The sequence below is a fragment of the Vigna unguiculata genome, chromosome 3, assembly GCF_004118075.2.
Source record: "Vigna unguiculata cultivar IT97K-499-35 chromosome 3, ASM411807v1, whole genome shotgun sequence".
NCBI classification, from domain to species: Eukaryota; Viridiplantae; Streptophyta; class Magnoliopsida; order Fabales; family Fabaceae; genus Vigna; species Vigna unguiculata.
In genome coordinates, this window is record NC_040281.1 from 35,197,355 (window position 1) to 35,225,093 (window position 27,739).

A 27,739-nucleotide genomic window follows, 5' to 3' on the forward strand; every position below is an offset into this window, starting at 1 on the left:
TCAAGTTGTGATTAATTCCTATGCAAACTGGTATCATATAAACTTCAAAACTATTAATTCCTTTTACATGGAGTCACCCAAAGCCTCAGCAGTTAACTCTCAAAACATATCCCACTAAAATTGTTGTGAATTTCTGATCACAATTTATTACATGGCATTGATAGATTTTGCACTTCATGAAACTTACCAAAATGATGTACTTTTCTTTATTTATAATCACTAATAAGAATATATAATAGTAATAATAATAATTATTATTATTATTATATTGTAATTTTATTAGGTTTAATTAAGTTTTTATAAATTTGATTATTTTTAATTAAATGTTAAAAAAATTGTATTTTTTAATAAGTAATTGTTGTTTGATTTTGTGGTTATTTGAGATAATGTGATTATTACTTTTACATTGTTATTGATTTCATGTCTTCACATATGTAAAATAAAACAATGTTACAATTAAATTTTAAGATTTTCATAAATTTGAATATCTCCAATTTAGTCTTTATTAAAAAAAATTATCTTATTGAGTTTTAATTTTTTTTAATTTTTTTAATTAAATCCTTAACATGTTTGATATATTCAATTAAATCCTTATCATGATTGATTTTAGAGTCTAAAGTACAACACCACTAATTAAATTTTTGAATTTTCACTATAAGGATTTAATTAGTAATTTGGTTTCTAAATTTAGACACATGATTTATATTTTGTTATTATATTTATTTTTTACTTAATTGAGTTCCTCTATTTTATAAATAAAGTAAATTTGACTTACAAAACTAATTACAAAGGAAATGTCAAAAGAAGATAGTTCACATACACACACACACATTTACCAAACTGATTACAAAAGAAATGTCAAAAGAAGATAGTACACACACACACACAGAAACACACAGACACAAACACACACACACACACACACAGACAAACAAACACACACACACAGACACACACATGCACAGACATACACACACACACAAACACACACACACAGACAGACAGACAAACAAACAGACACACTAACATACAGACACACACACACACACACACACACTGAGACACACAGACACACAGACACACACAGACACAGACACACAAACACACACACACACACACATAGAGCATTCAACGACATATCCACCATAGAGGTTGGAGTAGCTAAAGCATCTTATAAATAGTTTTGATCTCTTTAGGGTTGTGAAAATCAAATTGGTAAACTATAATAGAGAGAGAAACATAGCTAAGTAACTGATCTTGTGGTTTTGGACCAAATCCATTTGAATATGAATGGTATAGATGTGAACTAAATGAATTGGGGTGGAAATGTTGTAGATTATAGGTCCAAGTTTGGGCTGCAAGCTGTTCAGAGTGCTTGAAATTTAGTACTGCACGGCGTACTGGTGTGGCGCCTGGCAGAAGTGTTGGAACCGTCTGGCAACCGCTAGGAAACAGTGGGGTCCTGGTGCGAGTGGCGCTTGGCGGAGAGGGAGGTTCCGCCAGGCTATAGCGACAGAATCAGGAGGCTCCTAGAGTGCGTGCGCCTTGTGGTGTAGGCTATCTCGCCAGGCGGTGTCTGCAGCGTTGGTGGTTCTGAGCCGCTTGTCGCCTGACGGTACGCGTCCCCCGCCAGGCAGTTTGGAAGCGGCTGCGCCTGACGGTATGTGTTGCCTGCCAGACGATTTCTACTGCAACAGTATTAGAGTTTTGATGTTTGGAGGCGTGATCTACAGAATTTTAGTGATGCTTCAAAGGTGGGATTGCTGGTGTTCCTTAAGTTGAGCTCGGAACGTATCCCTTGAGTTGAGCTCGGGATAGGGATTAAACACGTGGCATTCCTCGAGTTGAGCTCGAAATGACATTCCTCGAGTTAAGCTCAGAATGACATCCCTCGAGTTGAGCTCGGGATGGCGGATGAACACGAGGAACCCTTGAGTTGAGCTCAGGTTGGCGAGTGTTACCGGTGTGAGTGTGCTGGTTGTGGCCAGTACGGATGGGTCCAGATAGATTGTCCTCCTTAGTAGTTAGCTGACGAGTTTGGTAGTCTTGGGACGTTGCGAACTATGTTCGTATTTGGGAACTTCACCTGACGTTGCGGTGTATGATCTGTAGCAATGGTTTCCCGCACGTGCTCTATCGGTTGTGACCGATAGGTATGGCAACAAGTCATCTTGAGGTAATCACTAGAAGATGTAGAACACGATTCACATGGTTGTAGCCATGTGGTATGAAATCAAAGGGTGGAATTCATTTGAAGTGATTGTGTTGCATATGTAAATGTGTCGTATTTGTGTATGCATTTTTATATATTTTATCTGTTAAGCTCACCCTATCTACTTGTGTTTGGCGATGATCGTGTACGCGGTACACATGAGTAGATGATGTTGTTGCAGGTGGTTCTGGTGAGACTTAGCTTCAGAGCGGGGATAACTTGGGAGTTTTATGTTTTATGATTTTTGAATAAATTGTAAACATCTATGGATGTTTTTATCATATTCTAGTTTTGTAAATTATGGATTTCATACTCTTTATTTATTTCATAAAGTTTTAAATTTCCCGCGCATTTGGAAAATGAGATTTTATTAAATGCAGCATAATTAATACTATCTCTATTTTATTATTTAAATCTGTAACATCCGGTTGGGATGTTACAGGGAATGTAGTCAACTCAACTAAAAAAGTTATGGATTGAAGGTTGATTCCGCATATAAGTAGGTGGCAAGTAATTATTTGTTTAATTTAACCATTTTTTTATTTGATTATTTTAAAATTTAATCATTATAAATAAAAATTAATTAATTATAAGGAAATAGAAATTATTTTATAATCTACTATATATCTAAGAAATTCTTAGTGCAGGTAATTTACTGAGATAGACATTCTAAATTATTGACAGCTGTCTCAAATTGAGGGTAATATCGTCTTTTGGGTTTTCGTTTTTTTTTTCCTGAAAGCATTAAATGGTGATTGATGTTTTGCTGACAATCGGAGGCTTCTTCTTCAAGCCAGCATTTGGTGGAGGTATTTCATTTTTTCTTCTTCCGTTATCTCTTTCTTCAAACACATATTTGCTTTCTTTTTTCTTCTTCTTCGACTTCATTGCATCTTCTTTCTTCTTCTTCTTCATACCAACGTAAGTATTTTTTTTTGGCTGTTTATTTTTCTTGGGTGATCGTTGTAATTTTTTTAAAGCTCCTTCTTTTTGTTCTTCACAGTAGCCTAAGTTTGAAATTTTTTTGTTCGTGTTTTTTATTTTTTTGTCATTGTTGTTGTTGAAGGTTTGCAGAAGTTGTTTTCGGTGTAGTTTATTTTTTGTTGTATTTTTATCATGTTTTTTTGTTGTTGTTCTTCTTCTTACTGTGTTCATTTATGTCTGTTTCTTTTTTACGATGTTCTTCTTCTTTTTTTTGGTTCTTCTTCTTCTTACTCGGTACAGAACATTTTTTTTTATAAAGCTCAAAGATATAATTTTTTCGATGTTTTGGGTGTCGAAGAAAAGGTTGATATTTTTGTTTTTAGAAACTGTTGAACATCATTTGTTGTTTTAGATGTTGTTTTTGTGTTCAGTTTTTATAGTTGGCATTTTTTATGCATGCTATACCTATTATGTTATTTTTTGGACTGTTGTTCATCTGTTTTGTTATTTTGACAAGAAAGGTTTAATTTTTGCAATATTTTTCGTCCTGGACATGTTTTAGGGTTGTATTTATATCTTTTGTACTCCGTAGACCTATTATTGTGTGTTGACGAAAAGGTTCAAGTTTTTGTTTTTAAAGGGTACTTTTGAACAAAATCTTGAACATGTTTTGTTGTTGTTGATGGTATTGTTGTAATTTTTTTTTATATTTCATACGACTATTACCATGGGTCGAAAAAATGTTCAAGTTTTTGTTTTTAAAATGTATTTTTGAATAAAATCTTAAACATTTATTTGTCTATGGATTTTACTTTTCTATGGCTATTTGAAATGCTAGGAATATGGTGTTTGAGTGTTAAAATTGCACATAAAAGGTACATTTTACGATTTATTGTTTGATTTGATGAATGCAATTTTTTTCTGTTTATTAAAGTTCTCTTCTTTCTTCATCATTATTTGGTGATCTTTGTTAAAGTTTACGTTTTTATCATTACCGTCTAGGTTTTTGTTAAAGTCTATGTTTTTACCTTTCCCTTTCTACCCTGTCATTAATGAAATTTGTATCAGTAAATTGAATTTGAGCGTGTGTTTCCCGCTCATTTCTGTCGAATAACATTTGACTGATGTCTGTGTATTTTACAGTAGAAGAAGAGTCTGGAGTCTTTTCAAGATACACTTTCTTTCTTCTTTCCTCTAAGTTCTCCTTTTTCATTTCTATATAGAGAGAAATCAAGCATGGACCAGCTGTTCACATTCGAACCTCCACCATTACCGCAATGGTGGAAGAGAATTTTTGATTGATAGGTATGCTGTTCTATTTGATCGACAGCGAAAAAGGTGTTTACGTTTTTTTTTGTTTGAATAAATTGATTGAAGACATGTTGTTCTTTGATTTTTTTTTCTTCTAAAGTTTTTAGGAGTTTTTGAAGAGAAGATCCAAGAATTTTGAAGACCAAAGTCGATCTTGAAGCAACATGACGAAAATAATTTTTAAGAGGATTTTTTTTTTTAAGTTTAATTTTCTTTTGTATGGAGAGGTAAGCATTCAAGGATATGTTTGCTATTTATGGTTTTTAAGTGTTTTTTTATTCTTCTTCTAACTCTGCTTTTACATGATTTTTCATTCTTCTTTTACTTTTGCTTGCTGGAAATAGTGTGTCGACATGAAAATTTATTTGTGCTAATTTTTTTTTTTAAATTGACTTTCACATTTTGATGAAATGTAAGAATCAAGAGGGACACCTGCGCTTTGAAGAAACCAATACCAAATTACTTCCTACGACATTTTTTTTCTTCTATTACCTAAATGCTCTTGAAAGACTTGAATCAAGGAGATTATTTTTTACTTGGATTTTTTTTCTCTTCCTTGAATGTTCGTTCCTTAAATGTTGTTTGTTCTATTGTTATATTTTAGTTATTGGATTGTATGTATTTCTTGATTTGGGTGTTGTAATTTTGTTTATCTTTTTGTAAACTTATTTTTTTTCCATTGTTTCGTAAACATATTGATTATGGGTTGAACAAAAGGTAGTATAGGTTTTAGTAATCTTTATCTATCTTACTAATTTTTTGATGAAAAAATAAATAAAAACAGATAAGAATGAAACTTATGCAAAGATTTGCATAATTTAAAGGCTTTCTTTTAGCAACTATAGACCAATAAAGGATATATTAATTTCATGAGATATGTTGTGACATATTCACTTTAAGATGCTAATCTTTTCCTGTTGCTTATGTTCAAAATTGATGCAATTTTTTTTTAATGTTATGTTGGCTCCAATGTCCTTACACTTTAAGCATTGTTTGAGTGATAATTCCATGTCAATTGGATTGATTGCGTAATATGTTATTGAAAAGTTTCAATATAAATACCTTATTGTTTTAATTTTTATTTTATTTTAAACGAAAATTGAATTTGACAAAGATAGTGTGATAAATTCAATTATGCAAAGGAGGGCACTCACTCGGTTAAAGCTCAACAAGTTACATATAACTTTGATCCAGATACTCTTATTTGGGAGGGATCCTATGGAAGAGTATATTATGATGTTCATAAAAGTGGGCAGGGAGTCGCAACCAAGAACTTGGATGCCAACATACAGTCTGTTGAGGAACTTTTACCCCAGGTATGTACATGACTATATCGGTTTAATACTTTTTTTGTTTGTTCTAAAACTATTTTTTTTGTTCTGTTATACAATGGTAGTGTTACCGAAAAAGGTATTTTTTTAGCATTTGAGGTTTTATTTTCTTAATTTTTCTTATGCTTTTAATTTTTATTGTCAATTTTCGTTGGTATGTGGTATATACTTACAATTTTGAAGGGTTTACAAATCACAAGCTGCGAAAATAAGTTCAGACATTCACCATTGAAGCATTCGCAGAATCTCAGTTGACAAGCTGAGATTATAAGATTAGATGTTCTTTTAACCTCATTTACTTGAACCACTATCATGGTTTTTTTATTATGATCTCTGGATTAGTTGTGATTTATGGTTGAAATGCTAAATAAATATTAGTTTTTGGTATTTTGGTTGTTACAATTGGTGTTTTTCTATTTTTTGGTTTGTGATCTTTTGATATGTTTTTCATAGTTTAGGGTTTGTTAAGGTTCCTTAACATATTTTTTTTAACCTTTCGGTAATTTGTGCTTTGTGGTTGTATGCTTGATAAAGCTTTTTTCTTTTGTATTTTGGTTCTTATGATAGGAGCTGAATATTGATTACCCAAAACAAGTTAAATCGTTTTTTTATAGTGTTTGCTATTGTGTCATTATTTGTTGGGATTCTGTTTGTGATTTTTTGGGATGTTTTGGAATTCTATTTTAAGTTGTGGCAAAAACCATATATCTTTAAAATATTTTTGATTGAGAAATTGTTTTCTTACTGTACGAATCAGTTGGTTATTCATTACAAAATATGTCTTTAAGTGTAATGCAGGTGTTGCAAGTGTTGTTTATGGTTACATCGGTGTTCGTTTGAAGTTTGTGTCGGTAACATAATTTTCATTGGATTCATTAACCGCATGTTGTATCATTCTTTTTGAAATGTTGCATACATAGATATATCTTATAATTTTGATGTTCTTTTGAAGTTCTATAATGCTAACGTGTTATTTCATTGTGGTTGATTTCATTGTTAGTAGGCTTAAGATGATCCTTCTAGAGTTAATATGGACAACATCCTAGAAGAAAAAGATCCTAAATTTGATGCTATGCATGGTCAAATGGTTAGTAGAATTAAATCAAAGCCTGAGATGGGTGAGGTAAGTTTAAATCAAATTGGTTTTTACTCTTTCAATATAATTGAAGTTGATGTAGAAATGTCATTACGCTGTATGTATTAATGGATAACTCAAACATTTCAAATTGTTTTATTCTTCACTTTTTTTCTTTGAAATTCTTCTAATGTTGGATGTTGAGTATCATTAAAGTTTGTCACTGTATCCAAAGTACAAAAATGATACAATTGGCAATAAACACCAAGGAAACCCTGTTTTTCTATATTGGTGTTTTCATCTGCGGTAAAAAAAAAAGGAAATCTGCCAACATAGTCCTTCCTACAATTTTTTCCTTATTTTCCTTGAGGACAATATCCATCTTGATGGGGAACTTTGAGGTTCACGTAGGTATGAAAAGGTTTCATATGCAATTGTTCCACTAAATGCCTTAAATTTATACGGGGTTACTATTCAAAATAATCTGGTGGGTGATTATCAACTTAATACATGGAAGTTTGGGGTTTTCTTCTCACCTTGCCAGTGATATTCAATGTATGAACAATTAGTTTATTTTGCCTGTAGTTTTGTAGATGTGTAAACATGCCTTTACAATTAATGTACATGAGAAATTTAATTAGCTAGGTGCCTTAGTTTCAAACACTAAAAAATGTTTTGCAGAACATTTATTCATTGCTAAATTCTTTTAAAACCTTAGCAGATTTATCTGGTGATTTGTTATAGGATTTAACTATTCTTGGTGAAATTTCAGGGAATACAATTCTTCTGCCCAGTATTAAACATCAATGTTAAAATGTTTTTGTTTAAAAAAAAATTGGTTTACCTTCATGTTTTGATCTCTTCAAGATAAGATTTCTTTTAACATTTTACTAGAATTTATTTGTAACTGTCGTTGAGCATGCGTTATAGGCTTCAAGCTAAGGCATACATTATCATGATGTACCTTTGGTATGTCTCAACTATTTTCTTTGTTGTATCCTGGATAAAAAAAAAATGAGGAAGACATCTACCTGAGGCTAATAACAGAAGAAAACCATTACATGTTTATCTGTGGTTGCTTGCTTGAACAAGTGCTTGCTTGAACTTTACATGATAAACAAGTGCTTGCTTGAACTTTAATAGTTTTTATTAATGTTGTTTTACATTTTCTTTTCAATTATACTTTGGGATTGATTTCTAATTTAGAAATAGTATTTAAATGTTTTTCATTTGTTTCTTATTACTTATTTTTTTTAAAGTTAAAGTTAAATCTCAAACATGTTTGCAATATTTAGTATTGTTATTATTTTTATTATTAATATTATTGTTATTCTATTATTATTATTATTATTTTTTACTTATCCATAACCCCATATGTTTATGTTACTCTACTATTTTGTGTTATAATTATTTTTAATATTAGTATTAATATTTTTCTATTATAATAATAATAATTATTATTATTATATTTTCATACGTAATCCTTTATTCATAATATATTTACGTCTTATTTTAGCAATAACGTGTGGGTACGTATTTCATATTATAATAATTTGATAAACTCTAGATGAGTATTAAATGTCACACAATCTTACATGTTTTATATATATATATATATATATATATATATATATATATATATATATATATACATATATATATATATATATATTTGTTTTGAGTAGAATAATTTATATGTTTAACTACATATTTTTATAATCTCATATCGTCAATTCATTTTAAATATTGGTTTAAGTTTGATGTCCATGCTTCTGTTAACAAATTTTAACATCAACTTTATTTTGTATTTAACGGGATTCGTAATGCATAATATACTTATATTTTTTTTAACAACAAAATGATTTGTGTATATGCATTTCATTTTAATATAATATATAATTATACATAGTTATACATAATTATAATACTTAAATATAATTATATAATAAAATTATTTATTTAAATAAATTAATAATTACATTAATATTTTTAATACAAATTAAAAGGAAAAAAATTTTAATCACACAATAATAACTAATTAAAAATATTATTAAAAACTCAAATATCTTAACAGTTCAAGCTCTACTATTTCATCAATTAATGTTGTTTTTTACATCAACCAATCTAAATCAAGAAAATACTATAAATAATTACTAAGATCAATTCAAAATATACAATCCACTACATTTATTACATTAATTTTAAATAAATATTAAATTATTATTATTATTATAAAAATATACACAAAAATTAATTTAACTTTCTTATAATTTTAAATTTAAATATTATATTTATAATAAAATATAATAATAATACGTAATCAAATTATACAATTTTTTTAAAATATAATAAATATTTATTACTCTTTTTCACATAATTAAAAAAAAAAACATCGACCCGTGCGTATGCACGGGTCAAGATCTAGTTATAATAATAACAATAATTATAATTTTATCATTTTTTTTATTATCATAAAAAAAGTAAATACAATTTTTTTACTAGTTTATATAAAATTTTTGAAATTACTCTTTTAGTTCTTATTTTCGTTCAAAAATAACAAGTTGATCATCCATTTTTTTTAGTCTTAATTCGGTCTCGATTTTTTAAAAAATAATGCAATTTGGTTATTTGTTTTCATTAAATTTCTTGAATAGGACCTTGTTTTTTCATCAAAATTAAAGTTGTGAATAAGGATGATTTGCTTTATTGGTGTAATTAACATAATCTTAATGTCAATTTTAATGAAAAATTCTTACTCCGCTTCAAGGAATTTAACGAAAAAGATCAAACTGCATCAAATTTTAAAAATCATAACCAAATTGAGACTAAAAAACACTAGAGGACCAACTTAACATTTTTGAACGAAAAAATGGACCAAAAGAATAATTCAACCAAAATTTGAACACCACAAAATATTGGCTGAAGATCCACTACTGGTTGGATTGTGCTACCTTAATCACCAAAAAATATCTTTAGTTTGCCAATATTTAAAATATTATTTTATAATACTTTTAGTTTAACTTTTTATCATGTTTTACAATATAGTGCAATAAAATGAATTATTTTTCTCATTCCGTACATATTAAAAAATAAATAAATAAAATCTAAAAATATTTTATCGCAACTTATTATATAAGTAAAGCTATCTATTTTTATAAAATCGTATATAAAATAAAACATATAGATAAATTTTATATATATATAATATTTCTCATTTAATTAATAGAATGACTTATTAATTTAAAATGACATTCATATTTATCTTCTATTACTATTGTATTGTTATCTTTTATTTTTTATGAATTTAGAAACTGAATTTTAAAATATAAAATTATATATTTTGTTAATTTTTTAATTATTTTAATTTTATATATTGTTTTATTTTACTATCATATAAAATGAAATCTATAAAAATTACTTTTACAATATATAAAATTTTCATTTGATTTATGGATATTATATAAAATATTATTTTATAATAATTTTAGTTTAATTTCTTATATTTCTTTTACAATTTAATGTACGAATATGAATTTGTTTTCCTTATTCTATAAATATTAAAAAAATACATTTAATTAAACCTATAAAATATTATTACAAATAATTTATTTGAAATATTAAATAACTTATTATATAAATAGTATTGAATTAATTATTACACCTAATATTAATATATATATATATATATATATATATTAATATTAGGTGTAATATATATATATATATATATATATATAACATTCCATTTTATTAATATAAAACTAATAAAATAAGACATTTCATAATAATATTCAAAGACATATTAACAGAATAAAAAGTATATTAATACAGTCCTTTAAGAATTCAGACTATAAAAATATACCATTTATATAAACCAACTAAAATCAATTAAGTTTTATACACAGGTTAACTACTTACTACAACTCCGAGAAACCTTTCACTAACCTGACTGGTGGTTCCTCTTCCTCTAGAGGTGCCTCTAAACCTAAAACCTCATCTGCTTCCTCCGAATAGGTGATCATCGTAAAGAAAGACAAATAACACAAGACACAGAGTACAAGGGTAAGCTAGTTTATAAAAGAAATAATCATATAACAGTTAAACTTATTACATCATAAAATATCATATTTCAAACATTCATAAAATAAAATACCAAACATACAATTTCAGACTCTCTAAACTCAATTATCCAAATCTATGCATTGACTTAGACATAAAAAGTTATGCACTTGTCATAAAAGTGGATTGTTGCAAAGGTCCTGGCTCCACTTAGCCTAACCAACATGAATCAATTTCTTTTGGACAGGGTAAGTTACTTATGGCATCTCCAAATTAGTGGTCTTACCCCTAATCCCGCCATAAGAACCTCCTTCAACTCTCATCACCTAGGCCACGACATTCTATATGAGTTTGTAAACCTAGTGGAGTATAAGATAGCTTTTGACCAACACATACCCATAGCCAATGCATAACATTCTACTAGCAAGGATTTTCATTTCTTCCTTAGAAGCACAACCCTTATACAATAAGCCATTCAAATTAACTTTTCTCATTCCATTCCATTAAGATCCACTTTCATTCTTTGAAAACCATCATCCTTAGGACACAATTCACAACCATATACATCCTTAATCATATTTTCATATTCACATGTTTTACAAAAGCATACCAAGTCAAGTCTCAAAATACCAATATTATGCATGCATAGCTTCAAATACATCATATTTTTTAAATTAACTCAGTCTAAAAGTAAGGAATTAAAATTTTGCAGCATTCTCGCTTAAGCTAGATTTCTCTCGCTTGAGCTAGAAGGCTCTCTCTTAAGCTAGATTTCTCTCGTTTGAGCTCAAAGTTTCTCACTTGAGCTAGAAGTCTCTCACTTGAGCTAGAAGTCTCTCGCTTGAGCTAGAAGTCTCTCGCTTGAGCTAGAAGTCTCTCGCTTAATCTAGAAGTCTCTCGCTTGAGCTGGAAGTCTCTCGCTCAAGCTAAAAATTTAGTTGATCTAGAAGGATTTCTCTTAAGCTAGATTTCTCTCGCTTAAGCTCAAAGTCTCTCACTTGAGCTAGAAGTCTCTCACTTGAGCTAGAAGTCTCTCGCTTGAGCTGGAAGTCTCTCGCTTAAGCTAGAAATTCTCGCTTGAGCGACAGAGGCTCTCTCTCAAGCTAGAAATTCTCGCTTGGACGACAACTCGAACATAGAGCAAAGTGACATTCTGTCTCGCTTAAGCTAAATTTTTATCGCTTGTGCGAGACTGATCTTGCTTAAGCTAGAATAACATATTTTCACTAATTTCAGCATATAAAAACCAAAAATTTCAAACCAAAAAACAACACATTAAGATGCAATCAAATACCAGGACAAACAATTTATTTCAAAATCTAAAAGAAGAACCTAGCATCCCTTACCTTAAACGTAGACCAAAACTGGGACAACGAAGAACCCCCAAGATGGTTTTCAAATTGTAAACCCCCAAATCAACATGGATAGGGAAACTATTCGGATGGATTTGAAGAGGATTCCACCACAAACCAAAAACTAACCTTTGATTCAAGAGGAGATAAAGACCAAAAGAGGAAAAAAAGGAAGAATCAAGATGGAATGTATTGGAAGCAGAATATATATGAAAATATATCAGTATTGGAGGTAGAATACATATGGAATATATCAATATTAGAGGCAGAATAAATATGGAATATATCAGCACAATATTCACGTTGATACGGTGTCAATCCAGAATGAGATTTGATTGATAAATCACAACTAATCAGGAGATTCATTTAGCATGTTTATAGAAATGGTTTTTTTGTTAATTGATATGTATATATTTTGTTCTCGTAAATATAATTATTGTAATATGTATATATAGCTGGTTCATTGTTAATAAGATCATAAAAAATTATTCCACTGAAACATTATGATAGAATGGAAGGGAGAGTGAGGTTGGCGTAGAGAGAAAGAGAGGTCTTGTGTTTTGTTTAAAACTTAGCCAAACGGGATTCTAGTTTTTAAAAGAAATGGGTTTTACATTATATATATATATATATATATATATATATATATATATATATATATATATATATATATATATATTTTTGGTATTTTTATTATTTTAATTTATATTATTCTAATTCAAAAATATAATATATAAAATTAATCAATTCCATAAAAACATTATTATTAATATTTAAAATAGTGAAAATAAAATAAAAAGTACTAGGTTAGTCCGTTGCACGTACTTATATGACCAATTATTTGTGATTTATTTCAAACTAATTTTTTTTACAATTTTTGAATTTAACAAATTGATAATGTTAATTTTTATCATTATCCAAGCTACATTTTCATAGCAAAATCATCTCTTCCAAAACTTTTAACCTACTTAATCCTCAAATTTATCTTATTTTTGTAAATAAATATATTTTGGGTTACATTGATCTAAATATACCACTAATCCCCATTTTTTATGTCTAATTATAGATTGGAAGCTTTGTTCCAAGAGTCTAGACAAATGAGTAACCCGGAACAGCAAGGAGAAGTACAAAAATGTCAACAGGAAGCGCCTAGCGACACAAAGGCAGCGCTAGGCGACAAATACCGTCAACGCCAAACGTCAGACTAGCACTAACCAGGCGCCGCTGCTGGTCATCGCCTGGCGGTACTTGGACACTGCCGGGCGGTAGCGAGAAGATTTGGCTCTTGTTTGATGGCTAGCGCCTGGCGATGAGAGGCTTCCGCAAGGCGCTAGTTTTCGCTGATGTGTCAAGTGGCCCTTTTTCTTCTGTTTTCACGAGGGGAAACGTATCTTGGACACTTTGGAGCTCGAGCAACACGTCTTGGAGCGCTTGGAGGTCTGCTAGGGCTTATGGGAACAACTCCATTTTCCTCTTTGTGTCTCTTCCCTCTTCCATTTCCATTTTGTAAGCTTGAGCTCTCCATGACAATGGAGAGCTAAACCCATTTTTATTGGGGTTAGATGTAGCCACTGAACTTTCATGTATTTTTGAATGTTTTGAATATATATATATATATATATATATATATATATATATATATATATATATATATATATATATATATATATATATATATATATATATATATATATATATATATATATATATATATATATATATATATATATATATATATATATATATATATGCTTCTTCTATTGATTGCTAGTATCTTTGTTTATGTATTTAAAGCTTTCTTTGTTTTACCCATTCATTGCATGATATTTGGGTCATTAGGTATTGGAAAATATCTCTTGAAACCTAGAATTGGAACAAGATACCTAATGAAACTTGTATCTAGGAATGGAACTTAACCCATTAGTTGTCTTAAACCCTAATTTGTAAAGCGGGTTTGTTTATTTAGGGATTCAAGGAATTGACTCTAAATAAGGAAACCTAGGCTCATTCAACTAAGGGATTAGGGTTTGAGTAGACTTGTGGGTTGACATTAGTAATTAATGGAGAAGAGTTTTATTGCTTAATATACATGAGGGCGAAGTAGGTGAAGTCTAACTCCAACAATATCAATCCATTGCATCTCTAGTCTTTACCATTTTCTAGAGTCTTCAAATATCCAAGTTCAATTTTACTTATTTATGAAATATTTACTTTCTTGCATACAAAAACCCAAATTATGAATTTATTCATTAGTTTAAATTAGTCACTAATTACATAATAATTTAGTATACACGAGTCTCTTGGGAAACGATATCCCGGTCTTATCGGTTACTACTTGCGCGACTTGGTACACTTGCCAAAGTCTTAACACAAATTCATAACTACATCAATATATTCTTTTATGATAATGTTGAATAAGAAAACCGAAAGATTGGAAAAAGGTTAGTCCTAGTATTTTTTTTAATCAAGTTCAAATTTTTATCAATTTTGTTTAATTTAGGTTTTTTTAACAGTAATGAACCGTGACCGATACATGTCAGTTTTTGATTTTTTTAATTTTTTAGTTCTTTTTAATTTTTGAAAAAATGTCCATGTATCATCTCAACAGTGTGTCACATGCCAAAATCAATATTTTATATTTATTTTAGTCCACATATTCGTTATTTTTGTTCAATTTAATTTCATTTTTCTAAATGGAGTAATTTTATTTCTCTCTAAACACAGTGCAACTTTTTTCATACATCTAATATATGATTTTTGTTCAATCCATCTGAAAAACTTGTATATATACATTTAACATTTGTGACCATTGCAAAAAAATGTAAATATACAACTCCATCAACGTCTAAGAATATCAACATCAAACTATGTAGCACAAATTCGTTGCGCATATTTTGGTCATGCAAAACTCACACACATAAAAGAGTTCCCTAAATGCTTTGAGTTCATGCTACAGTGTTAATAGGTGAACGTTCCATAAAAAAGTCATATATGTCCTAACCACACCATGAACTAGGTGCAAATATAGACAATACACAACCCTAAGGAGCCCACCACGATGTTTACTCTCTACTAAGGGATACCTCATCACATAGTAAGTTGTCACTAGCACTCGCTAAGTCGCTTACTCTATACTAAGGAACCCCTTATTACATAATAAGCAACCATCAGCACACACTAAGTTGTTTACCCTGTACTAAGGAACCCATTAGTACATAGTAAGCGACCATCAACACCCAAAGCCGCTTACTCTATAGTACATAATAAGTGACCATCAACACCCAAATCTGCTTACTTTATACTAAGGAACCTCTTAGTACACAATAAGCGGCCATCAACACACACTAAGTCGCTTACCTTGTACTAAGGAACCCCTTAGTACATAGTAAGCAGTCATCAGCACCCAAAGCTGCTTACTTTGTACTAAGGAACCGCTCAGTATACAGTAAGCGGACATCAGCACCTAAGGCCACTTACTTTGTATTAAGGAACCTCGAACCCCTTGGTACGCAGTAAACATCCATCAGCACGCGACCATCAACGTTCCACAAAGCCACATATTGTACACTATGAAACTCCATGGTTAATAAATAAACCAACCCTATTTACCCAATAGATCACCTAGCATAAAGTACCCATCCTTCGAACTTCGCATGGTCGTTTACCGGGTACTGAATACTCAAAACATCCCCCAAAAGTACGTGGTAACTGGTCCAACCAATCCACAAGTTGTCCACCAAAGTATTAAAGGTCATTATAGTAATCTCACCCATTTTTACCAGATCCAGAGCAACAAAAGAGGTATTTTGGGCCCAAAGGCTCATTTCAAGTAGGACGCACAAGTAAAAAGGTATAAATAGCACAGTGTTTTATGTATTCATTACGCATTAAAATATTCTATGAGTCTCTAATATCACTAATGCTAACTTAAGCATCAGAGTGTCTTTTACAGGCACACATGCACCATCATCGAAGCTTCACCGGAGTAAGGAAACGTCAAGCCAACAACCCGGGTACTATAGCAACACAGGAGATTTGTGAAGTACAACTTGGTCCTATAAGAACAATATACCCTACCAATAATAACCTCATCCAATGATACTTTGATTAACACCAACCACACCACAACAAAGGATTCCAATAAAAAGCCCTAAACACAATTGAAAATAAATCACTCCAAATCAAAATTGGATAAAGGATGAAACTTTACCTCCGATATCAAAACAATCCACCGCTCCAAGAATGAAACCCACCCAATAAACGAAAGTGAATTGTCGTCCACATTTGCGTCGTCCATAATACCACCTTATAAACCCTAACTAAAAATATTCTCATGAAGAAAGTGACAAAAAGGGCAATATTGAACCTAAGAGAACAAAATCAAAAAGAAAAAAAAAAAGATGAAAAGTGAAGCAAGAACTACCTTTGTGCGAAGACAAACAGTGAGAAATGGGGTTCGTGAATTTGGCACAGATATTGTGAAGGATATGGTAGTTATTTTGCATTGTCATCCTCCTTAAATCTCGACACGTAATATTTTGTTACAAAAGATCGTGATGACGAGAACTTATTCCGAAATATTTTAATTATTTTTAATTTTATTTAAAATTATTAAATTTTAAAATTAAAAATATACAAAATTAAAAAAATATAAAATATGTAATTATAAAATTCTGAAATAAAAAATTATAGAATTAAAAATTAAAAAACTAAAAAATAAAAAAATTAATAAATTTTAAAATTTTAAAAATATGAAAATATATAATTTCATAACTACGAAATTGTAAAATATATAATATAAAATTATATAATTATATTACTGTAAAAATATAAAATTATCAAATTGTATTTTAATTTTAATTTTTTATAATTTTATAATTCAAAATTATATATTTATATATTTAATATTTTTATAATTTATATTTTTTATAATTTTTAAATTTATAATTTTAATTAAAGATAAAAATAATTTTCGTTAAATATAGAATATAGTAAATTTTGAAAATACTCGCATCATCACAGTCTTTTATAACAAAAAATATTATGTAATAATATGTGACGACATTTAATGACATTTAAAGAATGTGATTTGAAATCTATGAAAACTTGAAAATAATTAAGCCTAATTTAAATTTGTCCTTGAACATATATTAATTATAACATCGAGCATTTAATTGGTCTCCAATATCATTAAAAAGGATTTTTTTTTTTACTTTACTTTTATTTTTTGTTTTGCATCTAAAGAAGCTAAAATAGAAAAGTTTCTTTAAAATCAGTGGAGTTTTTAATGTCTTATCATTTCTTATCCATTGTGTCTTGTAGAATATAAAAGGAGAGAGAGAGGAAGAGAAAAGGAAAAGATAAACGAAAATGGATAATTTATATATGTGTGAAACGATAAATACAAAAATGAGAAGAGATGGTAGGCAAAGCTTGATAATAGAACAAAAATGAAATGAATAAATCATCCTTTTTCAACAACATATATATGGCATACACGTGTTTATATATATAGACGCATTGCCTTCTCTGATCTCTTGTTAATATAGTTTGGCATCGTTGTAGTGGTGGAAAGCAGAGAAGCATATAAAGAATAGTTAATGGGAAAATGAATTAGCAAGGTTTACCCTCTCTGCACTTAAGGCTTCCAGCATAGCGTGTAAGCCTTGCGACGTAAGTTCCTGGCTTGGCTTTGATCATGTCGAACCTTGAGAATGGCCTGTTAACAAGCTCAGGCCCAGATTGAACGAAATATGCTCCGTTCATGTACTCATCGTTAATTGATCTCCACTGCCATGCTGACCACACGCTCTCGGGAGAGTATTCTCTCTTTGTGATCTGCTTAGCATTAATGTCGTCAGGGCCAATGAATCTGTTACCCTCGCTGATGATGGTAGGGTTCTTGCTCCCACCAATCGCATACATTTCCCAGTGAGTGTAATCGTTGTTAACCACATGGAAGAAACCATGTCTGCATCTCGGCATCCTCTGAATCAATCTCTTCCCGAAGTGGTTGAATGCCAGGGTCACCTGCATGATCTTATCAAGGTCGTAGCCGTCGCTGGCACCGAACAGCATCGCCTCGTTGTGGTCGGTGAAATGGCTGTTGGAAATCGTAATGGCGGTGGATCCCATGATTACATCGATAAGTCCATCGTAGCAGTTTCTCATCGAGACATGATCCACCCAGATGTTGCTAGAACCAAAGATGGAAATGCCATCTCCATCACTCTGAGTCCTGAACCCGTAATGGGTCTCAGAATCTCTGATCATCCCACCACCATGAGCAGAAATGTCGTAGACCTTAATTCCATGGATGATGACGTTGTTGATGGACTGGAGGGTGAAGCCAGCACCGCCGGAAATGTACACATCGACGCCTCTTCCATCAATGGTCTTGTTGCTGGTCATGATGAGCTCCTGCTTCAGGGTGATCACCATGCTGCGTTCGAAGATGATCCACAATGGGCCGTCACGTGTAACCGCATGCCGGAGAGTTCCTGGCTTTAGGTCAACCATGTTTTCATCTGAAGAATCTGTTACCACGTAATATTTACCACCCTTTCCTCCCACAGTGTTTCTTCCAAAGCCCTGAACACAATCTGCAAGCTTCATCCTGTTGTCCGCCCAGTTGGGGTCACACCTCCAGCACCTGTCAATGGGGTTGGTCGCCATGCATGGACCGTCATGATTTTTCTTTCCCTTCAAGTTCCTTCGCTTATCCTTCCCAATTATAAGCCTGTTTTGTCAAAAAAAAAGAGTACACAATTCAGAAACTGTTAAGAAAGGATATGGAAAGAGTTAATAAGGTATGAGAAAAGCTTACTCGCTAACTGAGGAAGTGAAGTTTCCGGAGACTGAATATGGATCTTTAAAGTATGCTGCTTTATTGTCCTTTGCAGCCTCTTCTGCTCTTGTCTGCCAGTATGTATCAAACTCGTTCGAATGGCTCTTCCAATACCCATCTTTCTCCAAGGAATTGGCGTTCAGGGTAGGGATTAACACTGCCAGAGAAAACAGAATAACAAAAAGCTTCTTTCCGATCGCCATATAGATATATATATATATATAGATATCTATATATATATATATATCTAGTGTTTTTTTTCCTATTTTTTTTTTTTCACTTACGTGGCCAAGGTCTTATTCCGGTGGAACCTAACCTCGGCCAACACAGAAGAAAATAAAGAACCCTTCTTATTTGGAACTGAATAAAGAGGAATGATGAAGGTTAATATGGGATGTAAAAGGGCGTATTTATATGTGCATGGTAGAGATAGCAACATTGAAAACTGCGATTCAAAAGCCAAATTTGGGTGTTGCTAGAGACATACAAGGCTGAAAGAAAGGGTAACCCATTAACAAATTCTCTTAGGTGTTACAGATATGCACAACCACTTGTTGCAATTTCCTATTTTTCATGAAGAAAAAAAAAATGAGTGATCCATCTTCATTTCACTCTAAAATGGGCATGGGAAATAGTCTGAATTAGATGTTTTATATATTTCAGTAAGTTATAATTATTTGAATTTAAAAAAAAATTACCAAACTCTTCTTAATGGATTAAACCATGATACACATACATTTCACTTTATTTACATTTATTACACACTCACCATATAAATTTTCTTTACACTATTTTTTTTTCGTGGGTGCTTTTATAATTATTTGAATTTTTTTAAAAAAATGATGTTGGAAATCCATTACCAAACTCTTCTTAATGGATTAAACCATGATACACATACATTTTCACTTTTACATTTATTACACACTCATATTTTTCTTTTTAAATCGTTCTTCTTACTTATAAATTTATCATTTTTTTTATTCTGTCTCTAAATGTGTATATAGTAGGTGTTAATACACTTTTTTGGTATCCATGAATAATTTTTCTTCTGGACTTATCAGCTTTATAGTATGCAAGTGTTAAAAAGAGTTTGTTTGTTTGTTTGGATTATTAACATTCCCAATATAATGTTGTTTAATAAAGAAGTGAGAAACAGTATATTATAGTTAGATTTTTTTTAAGAATTATAGTTAAGATTTAAGAAAACAATTTTGAGCCTATGTTTAGTGAAAATTGGTGGACACATCACCATAAAAATTTTCTTTACACTACTCTTTTTCGTGGGTGCTTTTATAAAATTTTCATTGACTATCACGTTTATGCACATTTTATCATTCAATCATTTTATGAATTTATTGTTTAAGTTTGTTTTCCAAATATCTTACTAGTGAAAATTTTCACTTTTTCGTAAATTTACCTATTCTTTAAATTTTAATATCTAAAGATAACATGTATGAAAGAAAAAAATAACATCAAAAATAATTTCATTTTGTAAAACAGTATACCTTTTTCATATAATTATTTATTTATTTTGTTCAACATGATCTCTTTATTGATAAAAAAATTTAATCAAACTTCTCAATTCTAATAAATCAACAAAATTATTTTAGAGTTCACTCAAATCCTTCAAACTTTGCCAATACAACACAGTGAAACTTTTTCTACCTTGAAAGTTCATTGTTAGTGTTATAAATTATCACTATGCAATGATTATAATTCTATTAAGTGTAAATTAAAATGGTTAATATTTGTTTATTGGCGATTTTATTATAAATTAAATGGAAAGGGATTATATTGTCGTGTTTTAAAAAATCAAGGAATTTGAATAAATATTTTTACTAAGTGTGGTATTAAATTCAGCAAAATAAATAAAAAAATCAAAATAAAATTATGAAATCAAAATCAAAATAATAATAATAATAATAATAATAATAATAATAATAATAATAGCTAAACGACATGTCGCCTTCTTTTGCAAATCATCATTTGGTTAAAAATTTAGCATAGTATAACTTGTAAGAGTTATAAACTTATGAATGAAAAAAATCAAATGAAAAATCATATTTAAAAATATGATTGGTGAAATGATAAAATTTGTAATTAACTTAACTAATTTAACTGTACATTTTTTCTATGTATCTATTCTCTAAAAAAATTAAATTACTATAGTTTTTTATTTAACCTCAAACTTCGATTACAGTTTTTAAAACCAATAGCATTCCAACTTAAATTACACTTTTATAAAACAAATTATATATATACTTTACTACGTATAAAATTAACCTCGAACTTTTAAGTAGACACGAAATTTCAAATTGGAAGAATGTATATATACATCTTCCAATTTTTCTACACCATTTTAATACTTAATAAAAAATTATTATTTTTTATTTTTCTAATTGATTTATCTAAAATTATTTTATATTTTATAATGAAAACATTATTTGGTTAGTGCTGGATAGATATTAAATATAAAAAAATGAAGTTTTTATATATCATCATTCTTTCAAATCTTCACTGGTGTATATAAATAAGATTAGTATTTAGTAGTCTCTTACCAGATTTATTCTATTATTGTAATTAATTTGAAAGTATTTTATCAAAGGGTCAAGACTTTGAATATAAAAATGGAAAGGAGAAGACATGGATGTATACACAAATTTGTGTACAAAATATTGCAAAATAATATCATAGAAGAAAATGACAAATTTTTTCAATTATTACATAGAACAAATACGATCTCTAATGTAAAACACTTCATATAGAGAATAGGCATGAACAGAATTGCAACCCGACATAACCTTGAATATAAGAGAATAGTGGTATCGTGTAAAGCATGTGTGCTCTTCAAAGAACAAGATGAAATTATCCAACTTTTGTTTTAATTGTTAGGTGTCCAACTCAGCTTGGAACTTATGTAGTAAGTGGTTAGGTCTTACAAAAGTTTAGCATAACTCATCACATAACACTTCCACCGATTTTACGTGTATGGGATGAATACTAATGGAAACATTATTTGAAAAACTATGTGGATGAAAATAACAAAATACATATGGAAACATAGAAATAATGTATTGTTTAAGATTGTCATAATTTATCGAGAGAAAATATTAGGAACTATTTAGTTAAAAGTCTAGGCATGGATTAGAAACAAATCTAAAAAGCAAACTTCTCATTTTCTGACTAGTGCATTTGTCCAATGACATTCATTATATGTTAGGAACAAGGTAATAAAGGAAAGAATAAAGGAGAGAAAAATAGATAATAATTCTAAGGAAGGTGTAGTATGGAATGACGCACTTGAGTCCATAATCCATGAGTCAATAAAACTATCTAGACTACATAATAGTGCATCTTCAATTTCATCAGTTGCTGCATTTGCTGATTGATCATCATCTTGCATCTTGTTGTTGTTCTTCCTTGAAGCCCTACATTGATTTGTAAAGTGACCCCTTTTCTGACAATTCCAACAAGTGATATCATTCCAGAATTTTGGTTGTGATCTCCCTCTAGACTTTGATCTGCCTCAGCCTTGATTACGACCTTTCTGGCTACTTCTTCCTCTAGTTTTAGTACTCAATGTTGAACCAGAACTAGAACTGGAAGATTCCCATGAACTTTTCCTGCGAACATCTTTGCTTAAGATCAAATCACGAATGTTATCAAGCTTCAACTTATTATTACTTGCAGAATTACTAACTACAGTAATAGTTGCACTCCAACTTTCCAGAAGAGATGATAAATGCTTTAACCTCATCATCAAATGTTATCTGCACTGATGTCAACTACGTAATAATTGTATTAAACTCACTAATATGATTAGTAATCGAGTTACCTTCACCCATTTTTAGGTTGACTAGCCTGCGAATCAAATACACTTTATTGGTTGCAGATGGCTTTTCATACATATTTGACAACGCCTTCATCAAACCTACGATTGTGTTCTCGTTCATGATGTTTAATGAACGTCAACCGGATCACACCGAGTGTTTGCCGATCTAACAAATCCCATTCTGGCTGCTCCATGTCGGTTGGCTTCTACCCTATTAAGGGTAGATACAACTTCTTCTGATACAGGTAGTCCTCTATCTGCATCTTCTAGAACCCAAAGTCATTGCCATCAAACTTCTCAATCCTCACCTTCCTTTCTTCCAATGTCATTGCTCTTGTTGCTTTTGACGAAAGCTCCTGCTGCCTTTGACCAAAGCTCCTGTTGCTTTTGACCAAAGCTCATGCTGCTTTTGACCAAAGCTCTCACTACTTCTTTAAACTGAGATTCCCAAGAAGAAAAAGAAACCAAATATTTTCTTATGTGGAAGATCAAACAATGCTGCAACAACAGAGCATACTAAGAAAAATGGCTCTTGATACCAATTGTTAGGAACAAGGCAATAAAGAAAAGAATAAAAGAGAGAAAAATAGACATAGAGAATTTAACGTGGTTCGGCGTACAATGTGTATGCCTACGTTCCAGGAAAAGATTTAGGAAAAAGATTTACATAATTATTATCTAACTATGTTCCAGGAAAGTTTGGGAAGGTCTACCTTGCAGATGGAAAATCTCTTGATATTATTGGAAGAGGTGATATCAATATCAGAACCTCTAATGGAAGTGTGTGGACTTTGAATAATGTCAGACATATTCCTGCCTTAAAGAAAAACTTAATATCTATAGGGCAGTTGGATGATGAAGGGCATTACACCACCTTCGGAGATGGACATTGGAAGGTAATGAAAGGTAATCTTGTTGTTGTAAGATCCGTAAAAATTAATTAATTAATTCATAAATGCGGGTAGGAAGAACCTTTATGGCATTAAATATTGTTTGATACGATGTGAAAAGTGCTAGCTTAAGTGGTTGAGAGTACTTGATTATGTTGAGAGGACTTGGGTTCAAGTCTTATGTATGTCTATTATGTGTTATTTGATTTATTATCATTTTGTTAATATATTTGTGAATAGTGAGTGATATCATAATTATAGGATTATAATTGTTATCACTAAATATGAATTGGCATAGTGTTTGTGCTTTGGTCTTATGAGTGGAAGGTTACGGGTTCAAACCTTGATAGACAGGAAATAACCTTTATTTTTGCCAAATTTAGCTTGGAATGAATGTGAAAAGGTAGAGAGAACCCGGCCAGGAAGGTCTGAAAAACCACCTTGTAATTACCATTGAATAGGCATTAAACCCATAATAAAGCCCAATTTTCGTTTTTATCTTTTTAGACCAACATTAGGAGACCTATAAAAGGAAAAATCTGGGAGAAAGAAGGGTTTTCTGCATTTGGTCTGTTTTGGCTTAAAAGGAGAACGAAAGTTGGATTAGGAGTGGCAAGTTTTGGGTGCACAAGAGGTGAATTGGGAGAAGGCTTGAGGAGAAGCATTATTTTCTTCTTAATTTTTAATCAAGAACTTCAGGTTATGGGAGTTGTCCTTTGCATGTGTAAATTACATGATTTGTGTATGGTTCTATGTCATTATAATCTCAATAGAAATTTGTATTGTAAGAATTCTGGATTTTGTGTCCTGTGTTTAAGAATTGGCTTGGTTTTAGTTGGTTGCAAAACCTTTTTATGCTTTATTTGGTTTGAGAATGAGGGTTTTGGTATGGAATGATTAGAGATGATTCAATCTCGAATTGGGGTATTTTGAATGGATGAAATAACATGTTCTGATGGTTGCTGACCATTATCTTATGCTTGGTAATGTGTGAATTGCGTTTTGGTCTGGTTTTGGTGTTTTTGGTGCATGAACAATGGCGAAACTCTGCAAGTTTTGCCCAAGCGAGTCTCTCTCGCCTAGACAAGAGTTGCAGATGCTTGTTCAGGGTTTTGGTTCGAGCTTTTCGCTCAGGTGACCAAGTTAGGGGTTGAGCGACACGTTCTCTCGCTCAGGCGAGATTGGCTCGCCTAAACGAGGTCGCGAGGAAACCTGGACGTTTTGAGCACGACTTCTCGCCCAGGCGAGAAGTTTTGGAGTGTTGAGCGACAGATACACTCGCTTAGGCAAGAATGGCTCGCCTAAGCGAGGTCGCGATGAGACTTGGTGTTTTTTTCTGTTGAATCCTCGTCCAGGCGAGGAGCTTTGTGTGTTGAGCGACTTAAGGTCTCGCTCAGGCGAAAAGAGCTCGCCTAAGCGAGATGAAGTGGTACAGCCACTATTGCACACTCGCTCAGGCAAGGTGGGTTGGCTTAAGCGAGGTTGATGGTTTAGCCTGGGCGAAGACCCCTGGGTTAAGCAAGAATGATGCATTATCTATGTTTGTGTGAGCTATTTTGAGCTGGTTTGTTTGTTGTTCCTAAATTTTAGGGATTTTATGCTTGTGTTGGTGATGTTTAGGCTTGAAGGACTAAGTACATCGGATTTTGGGATATGCTTGGAATAAGTCGCGAATGAGGAGTTCGTGATGGGTGGACAGTATGCGGAATGTGGACAATTAGTTCACCGGAGGTACTCCTTTTGGGATGAATGAGCGAGGGAGTTCATTTCATGCTCAACTTGAGAATGCTATGAGCGAGGGAGTTCATAGTAGGAAAGGCGGGTATGCGGTCCAGGTCCGACCGAGGAGTTCGGATGACGGACGAGGGAGTCCGTGAAGCAGGACTACAAGCGGGATAGGCTTGTAGGTTGGACCACGAGCGAGGAGGGTCGTGGAAGCACATGAAATCCCAAGATTTTAGAATACATGCATGAACTCATATTGGTTGAGTGGGGAAAAGTGGGTGTTTTTGGAAATAAATAAATAATTATTTATTGGCTGGGAATTATTTCATATTTAATTATGATTATGTGCATAGCTCACCCTATCCGTGTGTGTGTGGCGATGATCGGGTAACTTGTTATCCAGGGACAGATAATGTTTCAGGTGAGCCAAGAGATGCTTAGTGGCGGAGTGAGAGATCAGCATACAGGGGGATTTTACAAAGATTATTATTAAATTTTCTTGTGATTTGAATTATTTTTTTTATTTTGGTTTTAAATTTGTAAATGTGAATTCTGGATATTTTGACTATGAACTATCGTATCATGGGCTTTAAAGTTTTGAAATTTTCTACGTGTTTGGAAAATGGATTAATAACAAATGAGGTATTTATTTTTGTTTTATTTAATTATTTATTTTAAGTTACAGTTGTTGCTCATGGAAAGAAGCACGGATCTCTTTACATGATTGCAGATGAGGATATGATATCAGTTGCCGAAGTTGGCAACAAATCCTCTTTGTGGCATCAGAGGCTTGGGCACTTGAGTGAGAAAGGAATGAAGCTCATGGTCTTAAAAGGTAAAATACCTAACTTGAAGCATGTTGACGTTGGACCTTGCGAATATTGTATCTTTGGAAAGCAGAAAAAGGTTAGCTTCTCCAAAACAAGTAAGTCGTTTAAAGTTGAAAGACTAGAACTAATGCATACAGATGTTTGGGGGCCAACTCTAGTGAAATCCCTTGGAGGTTCACAGTATTACGTAACCTTCATTGATGACTCTACGAGAAAGGTATGGATTTATTTTCTTAAAAATAAATCTGATGTGTTTTCTGTGTTTAAAAGATGGAAAAAGGAGGTTGAGACTCAAACATGTTTAAAGATTAAATGTTTGAAGTCTGATAATGGTGGAGAATATGACAGTAGTCAATTCAAGGAGTTTTATTCAGAGAACGGGATCAGAATGATCAAGACAGTTCCAGGAACACCAGAGCAAAATGGTATGGCAGAAAGAATGAACAGAACCTTGAATGAGAGAGCAAGATGTATGAGAATCCAGTCAGGACTACCCAAGATTTTTTGGGCAGACGCAATAAGCATAGCAGCCTATAGGACCATCAGTTCCTTTAGGCTATCAGTTACCTGAAGAAGTATGGTCTGGAAATGAGGTAAACCTTTCACATCTGAAAGTTTTGGGTTGTGCTTCATATATTTTTTTGAACTCTAATAGTAGAGATAAACTGGACCCTAAGGCAAAACAATGTTATTTCATTGGTTATGGATCTGACATGTATGGCTATAGGTTTTGAGATGACCAAAACAAGAAAATTATCAGAAGTAGAAATGTTACTTTTAATGAAACATGTTCTATAAAGACATGACTGCAGAATTTGCAAATGCAAATAGAAGGCCAGAGCAAGTATCATTAAAAGAAATTTCAGAAAGTGATGTAGTCAACAGAAGGTAGAATACAGAAATAAAGCTTGAGTCAGAGCCTGAGTAAGAGTATAGGTCAGAACCTGAACACATAGTAGAGTCAGTAACTCCTGAGTTGCCAACTAGAAGGTCTAGCAGAACAATTATAGCACCACAAAGGTATTCTCCTTCATTACATTACTTGTTGTTGACTGATGCTGGTGAGCTAGAGCATTTTGTTGAGACTGTGCAGGGAGATGAATCTATTAAGTGGGAGCTAGCAATGGAAGATGAGATAAAGTTTCTTCAAAAGAATAAGACATGGTCTTTAACCAAGCTTCCAGAAGGAAAGAACGTTTTGCAAAACAGGTGGGTCTATCGGTTAAATGAAGAACCAGATGGCAGCAAATGATATAAGGCTAGACTCGTAGTGAAAGGGTTCCAACAAAGACAAGGAATTGACTTCACATAAATTTTCTCTCATGTTGTCAAGATGACTGCCATTAGAGTT

General features: G+C 31.6%; 1 protein-coding gene across 1 annotated transcript; it reads right to left on the reverse strand.

The window, feature by feature from the left end:
• Nucleotides 1-17,697: 17,697 nt before the first annotated feature.
• Nucleotides 17,698-19,478, reverse strand: LOC114177522 (pectate lyase-like). Its single transcript, XM_028062897.1, has 2 exons — nucleotides 19,091-19,478; nucleotides 17,698-19,003 (listed from the first exon to the last, which is right to left on the reverse strand). The coding sequence occupies exons 1-2, from the start codon at nucleotides 19,312-19,314 to the stop codon at nucleotides 17,878-17,880; spliced, it is 1,350 nt and encodes a 449-aa protein (XP_027918698.1). The 5' UTR covers nucleotides 19,315-19,478; the 3' UTR covers nucleotides 17,698-17,877.
• Nucleotides 19,479-27,739: the final 8,261 nt, after the last annotated feature.